General features: G+C 36.8%; 3 protein-coding genes across 3 annotated transcripts; 1 reads left to right on the top strand and 2 right to left on the bottom strand.

The window, feature by feature from the left end:
* Positions 1-839: 839 nt before the first annotated feature.
* Positions 840-10,121, bottom strand: btc (betacellulin, epidermal growth factor family member). The gene is made up of 5 exons (XM_079256524.1): positions 9,840-10,121; positions 9,142-9,249; positions 4,709-4,826; positions 3,406-3,552; positions 840-2,077 (listed from the first exon to the last, which is right to left on the bottom strand). The coding sequence occupies exons 1-5, from the start codon at positions 9,877-9,879 to the stop codon at positions 1,930-1,932; spliced, it is 561 nt and encodes a 186-aa protein (XP_079112650.1). The 5' UTR covers positions 9,880-10,121; the 3' UTR covers positions 840-1,929.
* A 2,777-nt stretch (positions 10,122-12,898) lies between these two features.
* gng10 (guanine nucleotide binding protein (G protein), gamma 10) lies at positions 12,899-15,143 on the bottom strand. The gene is made up of 3 exons (XM_079256244.1): positions 14,960-15,143; positions 14,013-14,140; positions 12,899-13,900 (listed from the first exon to the last, which is right to left on the bottom strand). Exons 1-2 carry the CDS (start codon positions 15,038-15,040, stop codon positions 14,015-14,017), a joined length of 207 nt encoding a protein of 68 aa, XP_079112370.1. The 5' UTR covers positions 15,041-15,143; the 3' UTR covers positions 12,899-13,900; positions 14,013-14,014.
* A 1,299-nt stretch (positions 15,144-16,442) lies between these two features.
* nxnl2 (nucleoredoxin like 2) lies at positions 16,443-19,095 on the top strand. The gene is made up of 2 exons (XM_079256118.1): positions 16,443-17,021; positions 18,367-19,095. Exons 1-2 carry the CDS (start codon positions 16,720-16,722, stop codon positions 18,533-18,535), a joined length of 471 nt encoding a protein of 156 aa, XP_079112244.1. The 5' UTR covers positions 16,443-16,719; the 3' UTR covers positions 18,536-19,095.
* The last annotated feature ends 4,747 nt before the right edge of the window (positions 19,096-23,842 follow it).

Below are 23,842 nucleotides of genomic sequence, written 5' to 3'. Positions count from 1 at the left end.
TCACTCTCTTTCTCACACACGTCATCATCATCACAATCATATCCTTTGCAGCTTAGATAAACAGCCCTTCACCCCCGAACACCCCTCTTTATAAAAACATAAGCTTATCTCCTAGTTTTTAGCTTCTGTCTTGAACGGAAACAACAATATAAAAACATATTGTAACAAGACATAAAACATCAGCGGAATAAATTTTACGTATATATATATATATATATATATATATATACATATATATATATGTATGTGTGTGTGTGTGTGTGTGTGTGTGCATGTGTGTGTGTGTGTGTGTGTAGTGAAAGCTTTTAATTGTCATAAAGTCAAATATAGTATACCTTTTAGCTAAATTTCATAGCTTAAAATTCATGGTACAAGTTTTCAAATCATATATAAAAGAGTCACAGGGAAACTGTATAACAGAATTTCCTGTTTTGCAACCTTGAGAAACAGATTAACTGACTGGGATAGAAAAGGTGCCCAGAAAATGTTTAAACTTTAATATAAAAGTGAAATATGACATGAAATGACATCATAACTATAAACTTGGTCATTTAAGGAAACCAACAAAACCTAATTAGTGGATGTCAAAGAAGGTCAAAAGTTACATGAACAAATCCATCTCCAACTTTTTGTGCTACTAATCACACTGAGTGCTTAAAACATCAAAATGGTATGTGTATGGGATTGTTTTGTTTTGTTTTGCTTTAATTACTGTTCTCTAACAAGTTTAATAAAAATTGACTTAGTACTTTTTGTATATAATCCTGCTTCCACACAAGACACGCTTTGCAGAGAACATAACCTCCATAAATAGATACAGAAATTATGGAAATGCACAGTACAAACAGAGATGTCATCTTTATTGACTGGCGATAAAGAAAAACAGCAGGAGTTGAATTAAGTGAGTTCATACGAAAAGAAACACTTTAAATCACAGTCAGCGATCGGTTGTCTGGAAGCTGTCTTATACAGTGGAACACTTTCAGCCTGTGCACACAGGCTCAGCTGTTCTGAAGCTGTAGCTCAGAGGCTGCTCAGCTCCAAATATACAGATCAGAAAAGCCTTCAGCACAAGTTCTCTTTGTTCCCCTCTAACCCCGCAGTCAAAACTGCAACCTTTCATTTACGTGAAGCTGCACTTTGCATTGCTAAAGTAGATGAGCAACAATTTTCTGGTTCACCGTAATTGGAGATGTGGTGCAGGAGTGAAGAAGTGATAACTGTGGATTTTGTAGAAAGTGAAATGACACTTACGTGAAAGAAAAAAAAAAAAAAACAGCAGTAAACAAAATATAAACAATTCAGAATGAAACACACACAGCAGCTGCTGGTATTTGTAAGATTGCATATTTCTATACATTTAATGATCCATGTTGGTGACTTCTAAAGTGAACATGGAGTGTAGGCATCTTCAGACAGTTTCTTTCTTCACATTTGACAGAGTAAATGTGTCTCCCACACAAGCCTTTAACAGACCAACCTGAGTGGCTGTTATCACCGGCTGCCAGCTGGTGTCCCAGCTTTTTCCAACATAGCAACAATTTATTTTGTGTTGTTCAGTCAGTCAGCAGTACTCGGTGAAAGGCCATGTGCATCTGTTGCGCTGCAGCGTTTGAATTAAGTCTCTTTCCAAGAACACAAGCAGCTGGGCACTCCTGCCCCGTTCTTTTTCATCCTACCAGGAGGGTATCTTGTTCATTCAGAGGCTTCTTTCGAGTCTCAAACATTGCCACACTTTAAAAGGAAATGTTCAAACTCCTGCACCTTAAGCACAACAAGATACACTTTATTTTGAAGCGTTCTTCTGAGGACTCATGCTGCACAGGGACATTATGTAGCTCCCTGCCGTCACTCTGAGACAAAAGCCAGAATCTATCCCAAGTGTATAAATAATTCCCAGACTAGTGGGTGTTTGTTCTTAGAAAGTTCTCATACAGAGTTGGTATGAGTTGTTTCAGTCGAGTCTGCTGTTAAGGGTGTGTGTGTTGCACCGGTGGCCATCATACTGAGTTTTTCTGTCCCGTTCCTTGGTTCTTCCCTTCGTCTTCCTCTTCGCCAAAACAGTCTGGACCTACGACTGAGAGACAAACAAAAACAGTACATATGCAGCCAAAGGATGGCAAAGACTCAGAAATAACAGCTGTTGAATAATTACACTCGTCTTAGAACAACGGCTTGGGGAAAAAAAACATTTCTTTGCTTTTCTTTCCTAAAGTTAGATGATGTAATTTATTTGACCATATGGGAGAAACAAAAATAGTTTGGCTGCCAAGCAGACAGACACTTGCTGCATGCAAATATCCAGTTGAGCAACACCCGAAGCTGAGTTACCTTTTTGGGCCTCAGGTGACCTACATTATCCCTGATCCGGTGCAGACATAACCTCATATACACTAAAGGATTTGACACAACCTGAGTTGTCTTGGGGAAAAATTTTTTTTTGAAAAGCTTTGATTAAATGTATGAAGAGAAAAAACTTCAGTCAAGTAGATCAATAAACCCTTTCCAGCGAGGTCAGAATGTAAATCAAAGTCTTACTAAAGAGTAAAATGCATTTTCCACGAAGAAAACAAACCAGTGTCTCCATTTGATTTGCTTTTCGTTCAAGGAAAAATCTTTTCTGTTAATTTAACTGATGCTCCAACACATGTCAACCTCCAGTCCTTAGGGACCAGTACCCCTCAAGTTTTTGTTGTCTCCATGCTCCAACACACCTGATCGAAATTGTCATGATTTGGGTTTTTCGGTGCTTTGTTTTTGGGCTTCCTGTTTTATTTTGTAGTTTTTCCTGTTATTGAGTTCACCTGGGTTCATTTAGTTAATTTGTTTCACCTGTGTCTCGTTTTGTTCTGTGTATTTATACTCCTCAGTTTTCATTCCTTGTTTGCTGGATCATTGGTTGTAGTTAGTCCCTTGAGTGTCCTTTGTTGCGTGCCTTTGTTAAAATAAATCAACTAGCATCTACATCCCTGTTCCCCTCATCTCTGCGTTTGGGTCCACATCTCCGCTGCCACCTTAACAGAAATGAATGAATAGATTGACAAGAAGCGGTTGAATCCATTTGATGTGAATCAGGTGTGTTGGTGCGGGGAAACTACAAAAACCTGGTGGACCGGCACTCGATGACTGGAGTTTGACATGCCTGCTCCAGTAGCGTTGTACCCGAAGCTCCCCCATGGCTGCAGGTTCAAAAGGCTGCAACACGGCACATGAGGAGTTTGTCTTCAGTCCTAACAAGTCTAACATGTTGCTAACTTTATGAAATGATACATTTTGACTAATTTCAACAAAACCCCAAAATGACAATAAGTCAACTCAGCTGAAATGGACCCGATGGAAACTGGTGAGAAAACACAAATGTTCCTTTGAATACATTTTCGATGCAGATAAAAGACTTTATCTTACTGTGAACAGATGCAGATGAAAACAATGACAATCATGAGGAACACAAGCCCAGCAATGACAGAGGCTATTATGATTTGTTGTCTCTCTCCTCTCCGCCAGTCCAGGTCCACATATTCACACCTGGAACCAACGTAACCACTCTGACACCTGGGGAAAAAGCAATAAAGATTTTCTCAGCTTCCATTTTTGGAGAATTTTCCCTGCAGTCATCAATGCATATCTAAATACATACTCAGCATGTACATCTGAGGATGTCCTGAAGTGTATACATTAGCATAATTTTACCATTTAATCATTTTATTATTGTGGGTTGTAGGAAAGAGCGTTTGCAGATTGGCCTTGGTTGCTTCAGGAGCCATCAGATCCCATTTGGTTACTATCTGGGGGGGTTTGGAAACTCAGTAAATTCCTCAAACTCTTTGTAGATCCTTTGGTTGCGTTTTGAGCAGTTTTTGCAGGATTCAGTGACGTCCTGCTGGTGAGGGATCCAGCTCTAAGGAAATGTGATTTCCTAGGAATGAATGTCATGTAGTTATTTTTTTGTAGCATAACACTGCATTGCAACAGAGCTGGATCTGTCTCTCATGTAACCAGCTCCCAGTTTGGGTCCAGGAGGCAGACGCCATTTCTATCTTTAAGATTAGGTTAAAACCTTACATTCATCTTATAGCTTATACAGTTGTAACAGCAGTCATCCCTTACTTATGCTGCCAAAGACTTACACTGCTGGGATGTCCCATGATACACTAGTACGTCCTTCCATTTTTGTTTATCTGCTCTGATATTTTTAATATGCAACTATATGACATTAGTGACGTCCTAAACTTTTCTCTCTGTGGGTCTTGCTGGGTAAAAGTTGGGGTTTCTGTTGATCCCTCTGTCCTGTCTTCTCCACTCCTAACCAGTCGTCCTTCCTGAGCTGGGTATAGCGCAGACTACGGCATAGCAGGAGGTTTTGTCTCACCTTAGGGAACTGAATCAAAGTGATAATTTGATCTATTGTTTTCCTTAGCTAGGCCATTACTTTTACAAATTGGGATAAACACCGTGATTATAAACTGGATTTATGTGGATTTCTTTGTTGGATAACAAATTTTTCTTGCACTGATTATGTCGATGAACTGCTTTGATATGACTTTGTTGTGAACTGTTGCTATACAAATAAAGCTAAATTGAATTTAAATGAATTAAAATGAGTACCTTTTACTACCATTGTACTACAGGAACATAATTAGGCATCTCAAAAGATTTTTATCTGTTTTGTTTACAGTTATGCATTTCTAATTGTTCCCAGCAGTCTCACCTGCAGGACGGTGTCCTCTGCTCTGTAATGTAACGACATTCTCCATGAACGCAGTAATATGCCAGATCCTCAGGACATTCTGAGAAGTGGCCGCTCCACTGTCCGCTTTCTTCTGTGTCTGTCAAATAAAACCACAGTGTCTACAATTTTTTTTTTTTTTTAAATTGAGCATTTTATCAGCTGTTAACCTAGGAAAACAAACAACTAAAGTGAACAACTTTGGTGGTCTCATTACAAAACTATGTGTTATTTATATATTTATTGTTTTGTCATAGTCTTGTTTTGTGATTTTTTTGAGGGAGAGTAAATCACTAACATCTCTCTGTTGCTGGGTGTTACTTCATGACACACATGAAGGCAGCGTATAATGATTTATGAGATCAATAAAACTGAGTGCTCCAAAAGAAACAGGGCTGTGGAGATTTTGCCATTCACCTGTCACACTTAACCTTTAAAGTCACTGATTGTTTTCCTGTTTTGAAGGTTCTTAAGCACCAAAACCCCAACAGGCACCAAAATGTAATTTACTGGTTTGTGTCCAGGGATGTGATTTTTTTTCCACAGTGCTGGACATTAAATTAGCCACATAGAGGAATAATGTCTGAGGATAATTTAATAATAAAGGTTTAGATTCCTCTAATTTCTTTCAAGGTACTTAAAGCAATTTACATTGAATCCATTATTTCTTAACTTCACATGCACATTTGGTTATGGTAAGTCCAGAGGTGTTGTCCAGGGTATACAGAGTATACCCACTTCTTTTTCAGTCAGCATAGAGTATACCCACTTCTAAATTTCTAAGCTCCCTGTGATGTAACTTTTACAATTAAAAACGTCCCCACACAAGTAGCTACGTCGCCCAGCAGCTCAGCTATGGTTACCAATGCTACACTGGGTCAGTTAACCATCAGCTGCATTAACTTTAGCTTGAATATAGACATAATAAAGATCTGTCTACATAAGTCTATGAGCCTGTCTCTCACCAGCTCTATGTGCCAGTATAGGTTTAGTAATTTTATAACACTTCCTCCCTGAAACTGAAGAGCAAAAATGATGAGACTATGAGCAAATAAACTGATGGATTTTTGGAATGAACTAAATAGAGTAGTCTTAAATGTAATTTTTTTATGAAATAATGTTTTTCTGGGCAGTTTCTTTTCTTCTGACTTACTTAGCGCATACCCACTTCTCGAGGGACCACTACACCACTGGGTGAGCCTTATATGTGGAAAAAAGCTGACCCAGGGGCAAACCAACAGAAACATGGCAGCCAATCCATGTCATTGGCCTTTCTGACTACCACCAAATATTCATACACCAGCGATTCTGACACTAGAGGCAAGGAGGGGAAAATGTCTTGACACAACAAATTGATTAGGACAGCGGTGCTCAACCTTTTTGCAACGCAGTACCCCTTGAAAATCAGCCAGGTACCCCCTAACCACTGCAAAGTATTTTTGGTTAAGAAAAAACATTAAATATAGCACTTTGTCATTTGTGTTTGTTTTATTAAACTTTACCGTGCAAAACAATGGCAGATGTTTTGCACATCTCTACTACGCTTCAGCCAGGACTCCGTTGTTTGCGTTGTCAAGGTGACAGTGACTGACCGACAGGACTTGGCTTGTTGCGTGCGGGGTTCACGTCGGAATGTGGGATTTTGGGAGGAATGAAATGTAAATCTAAATGTAAATGTGCACTTACCTTTATTGAAATATGTTAAATATGTATACAATTTTATGTTATATTTGTTATTTAAGGATAGAGATATATGTTTTCTAAAAATTTCACGTATCCTCTGGAATGCCTTGAAGTACCCCCAGGGGTACACGTACCCCCATTTGAGAAACAGTGGATTAGGATGAAGCAGGACACAAGTCATCAATCTCTGCTGTCCATTGTGTAAAACTGTCATTATCATTTTTTATGAAATTTGTCAGGTAACAAAGTCCACATTTGAAAATCAAAAAGGTTTGGTGCAACACATTTGAATGTCAAGCTGTGGACCTCAGTTTGACTCTCGTCCCGAGCAAGCAGTTATTTTTAAATAAAGACGGTACAATATAGACAAAGAATGTGATACGCAATATTATTTTTCATATTGTTCTGGCAATATGTTTTACTTTTTATATGTGGTCTTCAGCTCAGGCATATTAACTCTTAAAGATAATAATAATTTATCAAATAATAATCACTTGATTTTGGCAAGTGGTAGAGATGTTTCAGGATTTACACAAATTTTTTATAAAATTCAGTTCTACCAAACAAGCTGAGTGGAATAACAAGAACACGCAGTGTGTTGCTGAAAACACACAATAGCAGATATGTAGGATACAGATCAGACAAAACATGTTGGAAACACCAACATTATCTCCCTAAGAAACAGATTAAACAAAAAAGAATAAATTTGAGTCCATATGTGAAAATTTCTTATCCTTTGTTACAATTTCACCTTTTTTCATGAGAACAGGATGAGATGCTACATGTACTTGCTGCTGGTTGCTTCCCCAACAGACCAATATGTACTTAAAATACAGACCATTAATGGCTCAAGCAGAACCATCATTTATATTATTTATTTATTTATCTCATGGTCATACAATAGGTAAAACAAGACTTTACAAAAAAATATTTAAAAAAAAAAAAACAACCAGAACACCATGCTTGAAAAGGAGCAGAAAAAAGAAAGAAAGAAGAATGTGGAGTCTTTTTAATTCATTTATACCGTTACGCATGCATTTGCTGCCGGTTTTGTCGTCTTGCCCCTCTGACAAATAACCACGCCCCCTGACATGACCTGATTTATAAATAGTGTTTGTAATACGATCCAGAGAGGATGCTTAATCGTCAGAGCCAAAAAAAAAAAAAAAGATCTGATGTCATCATGGTCTCATTAGCCATATCTCTCAGGACAAAAAATAGTGCTAAATAAAACATGACTGGTTGGGATTCCTACTTTCTATCTGCGTCCTCATCTTTTTTTCCTTTTGTAGTTTACTCAAAACACACCCTGAAACAGCTGCTGAACTTCTGACCAGTGGTTTCACGTTGCACTCCATACAAAGCTGCCGCTATCTTTACAGTCTATTCAAATGAAATTAGCTTTCGAAATGAGCTTGTAAACCAGCACTGCTGTAGAGGAGACATCAAAGGTGGCACTCCATTTATTAGCTGAAACATGAGAACTGGTTTGCTGTAATAACCTCTGCACTGAAGAAAAAAAAAAAAAAAACCTCCAAACTTATTGTGTCAGTTTGGGAGGGGTGTGAATTTTCACTCTCTTCAATAGCTGCTAAGATGATGAGTATTTTGCATGCACTCTCATGGCTACTGGAGGTTCTTTAAACCTGGTTATAGTCAGCATCTATCTGCTTGTGCATGCAACCCATTTCGAAGAGATGGTCAGTCTCAGCACTTTGGCATTTAAAGTGGAAGCAGGTTGATCTTACATAATAAAACACAGAGGTGCTGGCAACAGGCTGAATTAAGTGATGAGTGTGTGTGTGAGATCAGTTTGACAGACAACAGAACAAAAAGCAACCTACATCCTAGAAGATCTTTGGAAAGTCCTTAAAAAAGCTAGGAGAACTGTTCCTGAAGACTACTTAAAGAAAGTACGACAAGGTTTGTCAAACAGAGTTCAGGCTCAGTTGTAAAATAAAGGGAAATCAAATTGAATATAGACTTTCATAGTCATTGGGATTGCAGCAACTATTTTTTCCTTACATGGTTTATTTCCACTTTACTTCACATTTTTTAAATAAACTGCTACAAAGCAATGCAAACTTATAATAATGTATGGTAATAATTCTGCTAATAGAAATGAATTAAATTGTAATTAAATTTTGGTTTTAAAATGAAATGTTGGTTTTTAAGATTACATTAAAAATACAATGACTAAGACATTATAAAGCAGGTATTTTGCAACTTTGCAGGAATAATTTGCCGTTGTTTCGAACAGAAACCCAGCAGAACACCATGACGCTGCCCCTCTAAAGTAAGAGTTAAAAGATTTTCTGTGCCTTTCACACTTATCTTGCTCCCACTTTGATGTCACATTTGTGTTTCACTTTAAATAAGGTTGTTTATGGCATGTTTGCATATATCTCCATCTGTGCATGACACATTCATCAAGATCAGCTTTTTTGCCCAACTAGGTGACACTTATTTTGGGTTCTCACCCCTGCTGCAGCCACATAGTTGACAAGTTATAAATTTACACATTTAAAACACATTTCACACAACGCACAACAATAAAATAACATGTTTAGGATAAACAATTATTAAAAGCCTTTTTTAAAGGGATAAAACATAAAATTAATTTAATAAATATGAATAGATAAGCACCACTCATCCACTTTCAAACCTCAAAGCAATCAAACATTTATGGCACTGTTGACAGATCCACCCCTTTGCCTCCTGTCCATATCTACCTGTGCAATTGTCTCGGTTGCCATGGAGATGACACTGGGACACAGTTCGATTGGCAGACTCGTCGGTGGAATTCCATTCTGCCAGGCAGTATTTGCATAAGGCCAACACTGAAGCCAGAAACAAATAAATATAAAAGCACACAACAAGCAAAATGCCAGACACACACAACAAACATGTGCACACAAGCCGTGTGCAAACATTTTAGCCAATTTGTGACCACATTCCAAATATTGGATAAGACATGAAAGGCCTTTTTACTACCTTCAATGCGTGCCATGTTAACTCCACTGATGATGCAGAGTAAACAATTCTTACGACTTTCTGCGTAAAGTTATTGGCATGATATCAAGACTGAACACTGACTCGACATTCATAAATAATCACAGTGTATGGATTCTTCATTCAATCATTAACCAACATAAAATCTTGCTGTTTTGCTAGGAGGGGAAAGCCCTGTCTTCAAGCTTGGTATGGCTTGTTATATGCAAGTAAACTTAGGTTTTCGATACTTTGGTGCTTTAATGGATCCTTCAGAAAACCTTTATTAAAAACATGCAATGGAACTAAGAATTATTTGTAAACATCATTGAAATGTAAAGTTGATATGTGTCTTCATGTCTGTAAACTAAAACATGTCAGGAAGAACAGAAGCTGAATGTAGATTCAAGCACAGGTGTAAAACAGCAATAAATCTTACCGGTTAATGCTCCTATGTAGAGTCTGTATACCTTGGCCATCTCTTCAGTTGATAAAAATACTCGTGAAAATGTGCCGTCATTGAAAAATAGAAATCAAACTGGATCAGTTTCTCTTTACAGGTCAATGACCTTTGAGAAAGGCGTGGACAAGCAATGGAAGTTCCCCAGTGATGAGTCCTGTTGTGTCTCTTCATTGATGGCAGCTATGTTCATAGTCACTCAGAAAAGCTTGAGGTCATAACCAAAGCGCACATTCAAACACAAAAAGACACGCTCACATGCAACCCACAGAAACTTTCTGAACTGAGACGTGCTGCAGTTAGTAACTGGGAAAAGGGGCTGGCACTGAAACCCAACTCCACCATCTGCTCTCCGCCCACAACTTTAAAGGAGAAGACTCTGTTCAAGGTATTCAGGTTGGTTCCCTCTTTGTGAAACAAGTGCACCTTTATACCAGACATTCTTTTTCTTGGCAGGTGGAGCATTCATTGACAATAAAGAGCAACCTGTTTACTAGCCAACTTATTAAGCCCTTGCTTTATGTGTATTGTCTTTCAGAGGTTTACGCAAAACTGGACCAGCAGAACACGTAAATGTAAATGGAGGGACTGTTGCAACAACAGGTCTTTATCTCAAGGAAGTCTACACTCATTACTGCAAAGTTTGAAGAAAAAAGAAATTCTGTGCTAAAATTGCTATAAATTAAAATATAGTACTTTTTGATCCACTGTGCTTATTTTATACCCGTATTTAAAAACACCCTGATAATCACATTAAATATTATGCAAGGACACATTTGATTTATGCCACATCTACCTAAAGCAAGTTTGATAAGCCTTACTAATACTCATAAAAAATAATTATGCCACTTTAAGTGCATCATAATAACAAGCTTTTTTTTTTTAAAGAAAAAACTGAGAACCTAAATTTAGCTCCTCTTATGAATATTAGTTGAAATTTACCTAATTTTTGGTTGGTAATTTATTATTACCTCTCCTAATATTTTGCTGACTGTCTGTCTGTTAGCAACCTTCCACAAAAACGTATTATTATTATTTTCCGAGAATGGCTCTTGGACTAACTTAGATTCCAGTAAATTTGAGAGTGATCCGGATCACCATCTGGATCCAAGAATTTTTTAAAGTATTCTTTAGCATTGCGAGTCTGGGCCATTTTCTGTATACATGCAAATAACTCCACAATAAATGGTGATTGTGCTGGGTTAAAACAAAAGCAGGAGAAGTTCCCAACAGGTTTGACAAGATATAAACAATAGATCTGGATCCCAGTAGCATTTTGGATACTGTGATCCACAACAGGAAAAAATAGGTAATCTTTGGAATTTTAATCACTTTAAGAGAACAAATTAAGAAATAAATGTGCAACAAACACCATAATATAACCAAGACACGGTGAATTCATTATCAACAAATCCAGGAATCCAATAGTGTGTACATACTGAATGTAAAACTAGAACATAGGGAGAAAATCCCTGTATGAGTGGAAATGAGATACTTGGCTCCACCAGTAGTTTGCTAGTTTCTACATTATAAAACTGATCTTTCTGAACTAAGGCATCAAAATGAAGAATCAGTCCTTTACCTGTTTGTTTTTCCCAATTCTGCCAGCAGGTGGCATCATTTGACACTTTTCTTTTTGTATGTCATGTAAAATGTAACTTTTTGCACATGTTTACGCATCACGATATTTTATAATGATACGATATTTTATTTAAATTGCTGCATGGTAAATCCTATTATGGTTACTACATGATATATAAGTGTATGATTCAAAAAGTGAAATCAGTGTCATATCTGTTGATTTGAGTTTGCTCTGACTGTTATGTGTCACGACTGCACAAGAACAACTTAATTATCACTTTAGAAACTATCTCAAACTTTCACGACATGTCGTCATGTGTGGTGACTAAACTGAAGACTAATGTACAATAATGACTGGCGTTATGATATTACCAAAGGGGGAAAAGAAACAGTGCACATTTTACATTTCTTTTTCATTTTTTTATACTTTTCTTTTTTTAATACTACTGCCTCGCCCAGCCCTATCTTAACCTGGCTGGCAGTTGGAAGTTCTCTTTATGATGGGTTTTGATGCTGTTTTTCTTCTTCAAAATCTGTTAACATGAAGAAATCCTGCAGGAAACTGGTTTTTTTGTTTGGTTTTTTTTTTTTTTTTTTTTTTTTTTTTTGTTTGTTTGTTTTAAATAGTTTTACATAGGAACCCTCACATGAATGACAAAACAATCCTGCACCTAAATAAGCCACGGGACATTTATTCATTCAGAATGAAACAACCCAGACACTTAATTGGAGAAAAATGAATTCTGTGATGTCATGAGAGCAGCAACATGCAAATGGGATACATGAAGGTAGGCTAGTCAGATTGCAAAAATAACAAATTCTGGTCCTAAAAAGGGAAATTATAGGCTAAACCCAAGCAGAACGTTTGGAAGCCAGGAGCAGCCATGCTTGAAGAAAAATTCAACATAGTTTTCTAGAAATAACAAATTAACAGCTTTTATCTGATAGCACCTCTTGTACTGCCTAAATCCAGCCATCAGAAGTTAAAAGGTGCGACAGTAAAGTGTTGTTCACTAAACTCCAATCATATTTTATATTTTTATGGTCTTTTATGATCTTCAACTCACACCATAAATACATAAATTATTCAATGTTTAATACAGATAATGCAGCGCCATATTTAAAAGTTTGCTCATGTTTCTTTGCAAGTTTATGCAAGAACGATTACAAGTGAAAAACAATCCCAATTCTGATATTTAAATAGACTTCACTCAGATTTGTATAGCGTAAAAACCTTCACGTTATTATTAGGTTCTGTGTTTCACTACCTATATGAATATGTTATAAAAATTTGAATTATATAAGTTAAGTCAGAATTTAAAGCAAAACAGAAAGCAAAAATTTATTTATGTATTTATTTATTTATCTATTTATTTCAAATAAGGAAAGAAGTCATATTTTCAAATTATCTTTATTAATTTCATATTACAAAGTTGTACAAGAATATTAGTCCTTATTAATTTAGCAAATAATGACAAAATTTCCTTAAAAAATATTAAACTAAGACAAACAAACCAGTTTCCCTCTGTTTTCTGGCTTCACATTCATTTTATTTTATAAAAAATGTAAATTTTCAACTCTTAGTTCAACTTTTCATAACAATGTTCAAATAATGCTTATTCCAAAGCATGGGTTATGCAACAGGAAGAGCATGATTTGAGTCTTGCTCATTTCGGAGTGAAAGTTGTTCGTAAAGGAGGCGTCTAAAAAGAGAAAACTATTGAGACTGGTCCCTGAAAATGGACAAAAGGGAAAAAAGGAAGTGAAAAAGATGAGAGCTAAGGGAGTTGTCACATGACTGGCTAGACTTTTTAAGCTGAAGATACAAATAAATTGGATTAACAAACATGGATTTATGTCACAAGGGACACTGGAATATGATGTACAACAAAAGTCATACACGCACATGTATAATCTGCTTTTTCTATCAAGGTGATTCATGCTTTATTACTTTAGCTTAATTTCAAACCCATTAAAGGAAAGTCCACAAAGCTCAAAGGCTGAATGAGGGAAATGTTGCACTATGTCTCTGCAGTTTGGACAGGAAGACTCTGTTTCCTCTCTCTGGCTGCATTCCTAACTTTAGACTGAACATCAGGAAACTCTGGGGCCATTAGATTCCAAAGTGTCTCTTAGAGTTCGGCCAAAAAAAATCTGCAATGAACAATTTACAGACAACTGGTAAAACTCAGCCACTGTTATACAGAGATAAAACTAAAGTAAAAACACTTAAATACACACTCAGATCAAAGTAGGTTTACTTAAAGGCCTTTAGAATATGTTTTTTCTTTTAAAAGACACAACATAAAAACAAACAAACAAAAAAAACATGTTGATTTTGTGAGATAAGTCAAATAAGACAGTATGTGGAAACCAAATATATCAAATCTTGTCTTTTTTATTTTAAAAGAAAAACAAGGTCATTTTCCTTTGACCCACTAAGTCCACCTCTTCTTCCTCTGTAAATAAAAAAAAAAGGCAAAACTTTTTAGGTTTCATTTAAAGCTCTTTTTTAGTAAGAGATTACTGCTTTTATATAGAAAAACAGAAAAACACTGTGTGGACTCTGACCTTCATACTACAGCACAGGAGCGTGGCTCTCTGAAGGGGTTGCTGCCTGTAGGGACACCAACTAGAAGGGCATCTTTACCTGCATTCTGCAGACAATACTGTTGAAGCTCTGCAGCCGCCTGAGACACCTGACAACACCATCAGAAATATTAATATACAGCTTTATACTCCCAGGTATGTTCATACTTTAAAGTCTTCACATGTCAGTAGTGCTGATGAATGACCATGATGAACAAAACTTCTCTTATATGCTTGAGCAACAGCTTTGATTAAATCCATTTGTTCATAGTTTTAAAATAATGAATATGCTGATGGTTTACACAGTTTTACTGATGACTTGTTAAAATAAACCCGTTTCATAAACAAGCATTGCAAAAGAACTCAAGTATTATGTGCATTAATGTGCATTAATTATTTAATTATACAGATACACTAAAAGTGTTTCAACAATTCACTGCACTGTTTGACTGTAGTTAGTAAAGCTGGAGTTAAATTTTCCCTGTTTTTAGATGGGCGGTAAATAATCAAACTGATATTTAGTTTTTTAGTAATTTCATTGATTTGCTTATTTTATATATATATATATATATATATATATATATATATATATATATATATATATATATATATATATATATATACATGGCTCAAATTCTCTTGTTTATTGTCCCAAACTATAAGCTGACAATAAACTAAAATTTTGTCAAAAATATTAAAACATTTCAAAACGAAAAGCAGTTAAACATTTGGGACAATTTAAAAGTTAGTTCATTTGTATATAAGAATAACCATCAACAACACAAATACTATATAACTGAGAACGATAAAAACCAGAAATGACACTGTAAAGTACTGTTTTCTTTTTCCATTTGTCACACTTTGTCAACAGAATATAATCAAATTAATGAGGAATAGCATACATCTAATATCTTATTGTCTTCTTTTACCTTGATTCTTTCCACACTGGCTTCCAGCTTCAGTTGTTCTACCAAGCGTCGCATGTTGGATAAATTAGAATTAGAAGTCATATCTGCAAGACTTTTTCTTCTTTTATAAACAGAAATCCCTTGTTTAAAGAAAACAGCCTTCGTAGTCTAAAGACACAAGGAACTGACTCCACTAATGGGCAGCAAATGCTGGACAAGAAAAGAATGGCTGGGTTCCTTTCCAAATGACCTTAGTGCACTCTACTGAGGAAACTAAGGAGGGACAACGGCACTGTCGGCACACTAACATCCACGTGTATTTGACGATAATATATATAATGAAACTTCAACAAAACACTCCAATAAATAATATTAGAGCATGTCATGCTTTAAAACTAAGATATTTGTTTGGTATGACAAGTTAGCTGATGATTAGCTTGTTTAGATAAACAAGATGTGTACTTAATAACACTTAAGCTTTAATCATTCAAATGCTTTTTGTTCTTAAAAAAGATGACACGATAATTTACTGTATGTTGCAGAATGCAGTGCTGTGTTTTCACACAGAGATCTACTGTAGAAGATTGTGACAGGGTTTTTTCCTGTTGTCAGAATAATACACAATATGAAAGAGCATATTGACTACTTGCTTCTGCAGCAGGTAGTCACTGACAGAGAAAGACCAATTCTTATAGTGTTTTATTTTTGCTTGGTTTAGTCTGGTACATCATAAATATGTGAGCTGGACACTAGTAGATTTATCATTGTTGGCCTATAGTTATTATTAATTTTGTTGTTGTTGTTATTATTAGTATCATTAATATTATCATTATTATTAGTACCATCACTACTGCTGCTACCACTAGACAACCTGGTGGACACTATTTAGAACTGGAACATACTGTATCTGAATATATTTCTCTATTTAAATTCTTGTATATAAATATTTGTTTGCCCTGAGAAAGATTACTGGTGTAAATTAGCCAGTGGTTAAATCTTATGTAATGCTTTGCTTTCATCTTTTTGTGTATGGATGATGAACTGTAACATAAAACAATCTGCAAAGTTGATTTATCTAGTGTTCCATTTATCTCAATTCTCTCTCTCTTGTCTTTTTTTTTTTTTTTTTTTTTTTGTCCATGCCGCTTTGTCCGAAGAATTAATTTGCAAAGTTTCCCTGCACCAACCCACTTGACTCAGATTGTTGAATCATTCTGCAGACTGTCATAAACTTTTGGATCCATCTAACTCTGATAAATTGTGTTGAAGCAAAAATCCACTCAAAACCTGCAGGGCTGCAGGCCCTTGGGGGACCGATTTGAATAGTCCTGATTAGGGTGGCTAATTACACTCGCACCTAGTCTTTGGACGGTGGGAGTATCTCGCATGCACGTGGGAGAGGATGTAAAAAGTTGCGCACGCCACGCTTGCGTCGGGTCAGACTGGGTTGACGGAAATCGTGCAGAGATGTCGTGCAGCTCTTGCCGCTGATGCGGAAGGAGCTTTGTAGCTTTCAGGAGCAGCAATGCAGCTTTGTGTGAAACCCACGTGGATAGTTAACACCGACACAACACAGTCTTCTCGCTTTCTCATTGGTCTGGGGGTGATTATCGGGATTGGCTGTAAGTAGCTTTTGCGGAAAGGTAAACATTACGGAAGCCGTCAACACTTTTGACGAGAGTCGATGCTTTCAAACCGGACAGCTATGAGCTAAACAGCTCAGTAACAGTTTGACCTGCGGGAGTCTTCATCCTAAAGTTGTGTGTGAGAGTCTAGTAGACATGGTGGAGGTGTTTTCCGGCAGGACACTCCTGAATAAAGACGGGGACTTCGTCGACCCGGAGGAGGCACTGAGAAATAAAGTGGTGGGCATATACTTCTCTGCGGGATGGTGTCCTCCATGCCGGGACTTCACGCCTATCTTGTGTGATTTCTACACGGAACTGGTGGAGGAAAACGACCCTCCGGCCCAGTTTGAAATAGTTTTTGTGTCCTCGGACAAGTCGACAGATGACATGGTTGAATATTATCATGATATGCACGGAGACTGGCTCGCCCTGCCCTGGACGGATGATTATAAACAGTGAGTATCAGGAACATTAAGACTTTTTAGTGATTTCCTTTCTCACAGTTTTAATTTAATATAACATGTCCGGAACATTGTTAAGTACTTTACATCTTGTTAGATTTAAAAAGTATAGTCTACACAGCTTAATAGGCTCCAGCTTATGTAAAATGCTTATGGGGTCACCCTGGCGGGGATTAGGTTTAAATTCAGACTGACACACTTCCTCACCCAGTTCAGAGATGCAGCGAGTTAAGAGTAATCTAATTTAATGTCCATTTTATGATTCATTCCATTCAGTTCTAAGTTCAGGTCTCCTGTCTGTTTTGTGATGGATGGTAAGCAGTTAAGATTATATATATTTGCACACAAAGGTTTATTTCGAGTAAAACTCCTCTGCAAAAGGGGAAAAGTAAGAGTTTTTTTGGTTTCTTCAAAAAGTTTACACAAGTAGGCAGCAGCCGGTTTAAAGGTGGAGTATGTAAGATTTTCAATATTTAAAAAAAGAATTAAATAAAAAATAACTACAATCATAATTAGATACTTTAAAAAAAAAAACATTTAGGTTCCAGTCTGTCCATATTTGATGTGTTATTAAATCACAAGTTTAATTAATGACAAAGACCTTTCTTAAACGTTTGCCTACCAGTAAAAGATGTGCTTTTTGTCATTTGTCATTAATGAAACTTGTAATTTAATAACGCATCAAATATGAACAGAATGGAACCTAAATGTTCAAAAAACTTTCTAATTATGATTGTAGTTATTTTATCAGTTAATTTATTTTGAAAATATTGAAAATCTTACATACTTCACCTTTAAGATAGTTGTTAAAAAGTGGAGTGAATTAAAATTCTGGTTGCTTTTATTTTTATTCTTTTAAAAGACAAATGAGCATTTGGAAGAATGCATTTCTATCAAACCACTAATAAAATATTAATGTGTAAATCAATGTGTCAAGCAGTTTATCTTTTTGTTTTTATTAAATGTAATTCAGAGGATTTTTTGTAGAATAGTCTGAAACTCTTAAACCAACTTCGTCAAATGATAATTTTATCTGCTTTAAAATGATTATTTAATAACACAAAAAAGCACTTATATCCAGCTGCTTATATTTAGTTGTTTTTCAGTGTGGAGTTTATTGTGGTGTTTTTTGCTTTTTTTTTAAAAATTATATTCTACCATGTTTTAAGCAAACATGTCTGGTGTCTTGCATTCCTGCCTCCCGAATACGATTCATGTATAAGTAGATGGGAGAGATCCGGCATCACCCTTACATAAAACAGAATAAGTTATAATATCAAGTTGAATAAGTGTTGCTTTCTGCTAAACTAGTCTTTCTGTTTCTTTTTTCTCTTTCAAGTGAATTGAAGCAGCGCTACAAAATCACAGCAGTTCCCAAACTGGTGATCGTGAAGGAAAACGGAGATGTGATCACGGATAAGGGCAGGAAACAGATCCGAGACCGAGGTCTGGCCTGCTTCAGGTCCTGGTTGGATGCTGCAGAGATCTTTCAGAACTTCAAGGGTTAAAAGAAGCATCAACCCAACATCAGAAAGCTGTTCAAAACCTATAAGATACTTCTATTACTTACTTTCAAATCTGAATGATTACAGAATAATTTAAGAAAAGAACAATTTATACATCTTTTACACAAAGGCATTTTATTCATTTAGCCTTTAAAGGGTTGGATGTTTTTTTTTTTTTTCCACATACCTTCTCAAACCCTCAGAATGAAGCCTTCTGAGAAGTCTAACGTTTGTTTAGCTTTTGCACATGTCATGCTTTCATGATAACAGATACTTAAGATGCTGCTTCAGTTGCAGACCTTTACCCAACATCCTATGCATTTAAGATAAATCTCAGGCATAATCATCTGGGAAAGTGTGTGTTTAGTGTGATACAGCTACTGTAGTTTATCAGGTTATTTTTTAAATTAATATGATTTCTGTCCCAGTGAAATTAGTGCGCGAGTTGAAAATTCAGCGACACCTTCCTCATATTAAGTATATATTTACTCTCCAGAGAGCTTGCTTTTGTATCACCCCCACCACCATCCCCCACAGAAAAAAGGCTTGTAGGTATATTTGGAGTTGCCTGTATATTTTTTATAATTTTTTTTTTATGATTTGGTAATAAAAATATTGCTATATTGTGATTTTTGGTGGATCTGTTTTATATTTTGGTGTCAACAACAAGCACACTGATTCCCGTTATGCCTCATTAAATGGCAGAAATCCCCCCAGGATCCGTTTCCAGCATGCTGGTACATTCACACCCACTGCCCTAATTGCCTGTTTTCCTTGTGTGTGCTGATGCTGCTGTTCACTTTGTACAATTAGCGTCCAACAGACATGGTTACTTTATGATGCTTCTACACAGGCTGGCTTCTCTGGTTCTTTCAACTTCTTAAAGCTTCAAAGAATTCACAGCCTGTAATTCTCAGATATTCTATTCACAAATAAATTGGACAGAGGGTGGTGCTTATTCTGAAGTCAGACCAAATATGTTTACGCTGCCCTTCATCACGGGCCAGTCTCGTGAGGACTGTGCTGTGAAAGAGCCTCCTTACATCTTACTGGGTGATGCAACTCTTTGAAGTAATGTAAAGTACAAAAACTTAAATTGGCATGTTAGAAAAGAGTCCTGACAAACCCACAGATATCTGCTGCCCTTCAAAGTGAATCCAGGTGTTTTAACATCTTGGAGGGGTTTGTTATTCCAGTTTGCATCATTATTTCACTGAGGCGTCTTTTGAAACTGCAGTTTTTAAAGTCTGCCATGAGAGGGCGCTCTTCCACATGTGCGGAAACTGCTTACAATCACAGAAGTGATTAAGTAGTTAAATTAAGTAGAGTGACTTTTCCATTACTCTGTAAGGCCAGTTAGAGGAAAAAACTGTAAAATACATTTTAATCCAAAGGTCTGAGAAGATAACTTTAAATTGTGACATCACTAAAAAAAAAAAAAAAAAAAGTTCTTCTGTCAATATGGTATTGAGACTGATAAGCTCAAAGTATTTCCTCAAAACCCTGTCTTGTCCGATCACTTCTTGTTAACCTTTGAATTCACTTTATTTGATTACTCACTGACCAAAAATAAATTCTACTATAGTAGATGTTTATCAGACAATAATATTACAAAATTTAAACAATCAATTATATCAATTTTTTCACATCTACCATGTGTTAGCATGACTGAGAGTCCCCCTTTAAGCCTTACTCCTGCTCAGATTGATCAACATGCTGATACTATAACAGCTTCAATGCGTACAACCTTGGATAATGTTGCTCCCCTAAAGAAGAAGAAATTAGGTAAAATAATGAAGGCTCCCTGGTTTAATTCCCAGCTTCGAGCTCTAAAACAGGCATCAAGGCGTTTGGAAAACAGATGGCGTTCATCAGGACTAGAGGAGTCTCACTTAACCTGGAAAGAAAGTTTAAGCGTATACAAAAAAGCCTTACGTACGGCAAGAACAGCTTATTATTCATCATTGATAGAGGAAAACAAAAACAACCCTCGGTTTCTTTTCAGCACTGTAGCTAGGCTTACTAGGAGCCGGAGCGCTGTGGAGCCATGTATTCCTTTCTCACTTAGCTGTGATGATTTCATGTATTTTTTCAGGAATAAAATTGACACTATTAGCGATCAAATTCACAATACTCTTCCTTCTACCTATAATGTTGAGCCTGTTGTGGTCTCCGAAGCATCCTTAGAACCAGGATCTGACTTGTGTCTAAATAGTTTCTGTCCTGTCCAACCCTCTGAATTAACTAAAATAATAGCTTCATCTAAACCATCCACCTGTATCTTAGACCCTCTCCCAACCAGCCTCTTTAAGGACATTTTCCCTTTAATTAATACATCACTACTAAATCTTATCAATATGTCTTTAGTGACAGGATATGTACCACAATCATTTAAAACTGCTGTAATCAAGCCTTTACTTAAAAAGCAATCTCTGGATCCAGAGGTGATAGCAAATTATAGACCTATATCTAACCTCCCATTTATGTCCAAAATTCTGGAGAAAATAGTTTCAGCTCAGCTACATGCCCACCTGAGCAGAAATAATTTATGCAAGGAGTTTCAGTCAGGATTTAGAGCTCATCATAGTACTGAGACAGCATTGGTGAAAGTTACTAATGACCTTCTTATGGCCTCAGACAAAGGACTTGTGTCCGTACTTATCTTGCTTGATCTTAGTGCTGCATTTGATACAGTCGATCATAACATTCTGTTACAAAGACTAGAACAGGTGATTGGAATTACAGGTACAGCGTTAAGCTGGTTTAAATCATATTTATCTAATAGACTTCAGTTTGTTCATGTAAATGACAAGTCCTCCTCCCAAACTACAGTAAGTCATGGAGTTCCTCAAGGTTCTGTACTTGACCAATACTCTTCACGCTATATATGCTCCCTTTAGGCAAAATTATTAGACAGCATGGAATAAACTTTCATTGTTATGCAGATGATACTCAACTATACTTATCCTTTAAACCAGATGAAACAAATCAGCCCAATAGGCTACAAAATTGTCTCATAGACATAAAGACTTGGATGTCTAGAAATTTTCTCCTCTTAAACTCAGATAAGACTGAAGTAATTCTCGTTGGATCTGAAAAACTCAGAGCTAAATTTTCCGGTTTTGTAATGAACCTGGATGGCATTACTTTAGCTTCCAGTGCTACAGTGAGAAACCTTGGAGTAATATTTGACCCTGACCTGTCCTTTGGCCCACATATTAAGCAGGTTACTAAAACAGCCTTCTTTCATTTACGTAATATAGCCAAAATTAGGGACATTCTGTCTCGGAGTGATGCAGAAAAACTGGTTCACGCTTTTGTTACTTCGAGACTAGATTACTGTAACTCTCTATTACTGGGCTGTCCTAAATATGCCCTGAAAAGCCTTCAGCTGATCCAGAATTCTGCAGCCAGAGTCCTGACCAGAACCAGCATGAGAGATCATATTTCTCCAGTTTTAGCCTCTCTTCATTGGCTGCCTGTTGAATCTAGAATAGAATTTAAAATCCTTCTCCTTACATATAAAGCCCTCCACAACCAGGCACCACTATATATCAAAGACCTCATTGTTCCTTATATACCAAGTAGAGTACTTCGTTCGCAGACTGCAGGCTTACTTGTGGTTCCTAGAGTCTCAAAGAGCCGAGCAGGAGGCAGAGCCTTTGGTTATCAGGCCCCTCTCTTATGGAATAATCTCCCAGTTAGTGTTAGGGAAGCAGACACCCTCCCCACCTTTAAGACTAGGCTGAAAACTTATCTTTTTGATAAGTCCTATAGCTAGGGATGGTTAGCATCCCTTAGTTATGCTGCTATAGGTTTAGACTGCTGAGGGACATTTCCTGATACACTGAGCTTCTTTCTTTTTCTCTTTATCTCTTTCTTTTACCCCCCCCCCCCCCCCCCCCCATAACAGTGTTGCATCATTAACATGTATGTCTCCTGTCTCAGCAGGTCTCCCTGGCCGGGAGTAGCAGTTCCTGTTGTCTGTTGTCTTTCTGTCCTCTTCCCCCCACACAGCAGAGGCAGATGGCTGCCTGTCCTGAGCCGGGTTCTGCCGGAGGTTTCCTTCCTGTTAAAAGGGAGTTTTTTCCTTCCTACTGTTGCCAGTGTGCTTGCTCAGGATGGGAGATTGAGTTGGACTCAACTCAATCTGTTGGTTTCCTTATATAGGCTATTATGAATTGGCCTTCATTATGTTTTCCCCTCTGTCTGTAAAGCGTCTTGAGATGGCATTGCCGTGATTTGACGCTATATAAATAAAGTTGAATTGAATTGAATTTAATTGACACTGTGCAGATCATGGTGTGTAAATGTTGTTTTCACATTTAAAAGCTGGCGCATGAACTTTTCAGTACAGTGGAAGACATCCTCTGTCCACCAGTTAAATAATTTATATTAAAACATATCTGGGTATTTATGGATTCAGTAAGGAAGAAGGAGAATTTTTAAGGAGTTGATGACCACCATAGCAAGCAGTGAACTGTGATTTGTGCTGAATTATTGATTTGTTTTAACCCCATGACGGGGTGGAGTCATGAAATGGCAGCCCACACATGAAATTTAAGTTATTTATTTCATCAATATACTGTCTTTATGTAAAAGCTGAGTTAAAAAGTGGGAGAAAATTGTGCTAACAATACTGAAAGGAAAATGCATATAAGATTACTTGTATTTGATTAATTTATTCACATGCTGTGCTCAGCATTGGCAGTGGTTCTTATCTACTGAGCAAAAAAAATCAAAGTTTTAGTGTACTTAAACATTGTTCTAATATACTTCTTTTACTCTATTACAAATATTTGGTGACAAAACAGACAGAATATATGATTTTATTCACTGTGATGTCGATGTTCTTTAATATATAGATTATATTAGGTGCTTTGGTGTCTGATTTAGGATTCCTCCTACATCTCCCTGGTAAAATGCTGTGGACATGTTCTACCAGGAGGGGGCCCTGAGAAAGACCCAGGACTGACTCGTTGCAGGGGACTACCGGTATACGTCTCGGCTGGCCTGAGAACACCTTGGGATCCTCCGGGGCGAGCTGGAAGAAGCATCCAGGGAAAGTTTGGGCTTCCCTCCTTAAGCTGCTGCTTGTGTAACCAGATAAGTGGTAGAAGACTTATGGATGAATAGATTTTTTTCAGCATGTCCACCATAATGTTTGATGACGGACTCAAATGTGTTTCAAAATGGAAATTACTGGTATTGCTCAAGTTCCTGGAAATAATATTCCACTGTTCTCGATCCACATGTTTTTCTTTTCACTGAGAGGTTATTTTCTTCTGGCCTCATCTTTTAAATCCCCCA

This window comes from Telmatherina bonti (assembly GCF_933228915.1).
Source record: "Telmatherina bonti genome assembly, chromosome: 17".
NCBI lineage: Eukaryota > Metazoa > Chordata > Actinopteri > Atheriniformes > Telmatherinidae > Telmatherina > Telmatherina bonti.
This window is presented reverse-complemented; position numbering and strand designations above follow the sequence as displayed.

What these genes read in the sequence shown, in the direction of transcription:
- btc (XM_079256524.1), bottom strand. Translation starts at nt 9,879, where the DNA reads ATGGCCAAGGTATACAGACTCTACATAGGAGCATTAACCG. An exon ending in CTACATAGGAGCATTAACCG is followed by an intron (nt 9,250 to 9,839) that starts GTAAGATTTATT and finishes TTCTGGCTTCAG; the next exon opens with TGTTGGCCTTATGCAAATAC. An exon ending in CAGAGGACACCGTCCTGCAG is followed by an intron (nt 3,553 to 4,708) that starts GTGAGACTGCTG and finishes CTTTTTCCCCAG; the next exon opens with GTGTCAGAGTGGTTACGTTG.
- gng10 (XM_079256244.1), bottom strand. Translation starts at nt 15,040, where the DNA reads ATGACTTCTAATTCTAATTTATCCAACATGCGACGCTTGGTAGAACAA. An exon ending in CCAGTGTGGAAAGAATCAAG is followed by an intron (nt 14,141 to 14,959) that starts GTAAAAGAAGAC and finishes TGGTGTTGTCAG; the next exon opens with GTGTCTCAGGCGGCTGCAGA.
- nxnl2 (XM_079256118.1), top strand. Translation starts at nt 16,720, where the DNA reads ATGGTGGAGGTGTTTTCCGGCAGGACACTCCTGAATAAAGACGGGGAC. An exon ending in TGGACGGATGATTATAAACA is followed by an intron (nt 17,022 to 18,366) that starts GTGAGTATCAGG and finishes TTCTCTTTCAAG; the next exon opens with TGAATTGAAGCAGCGCTACA.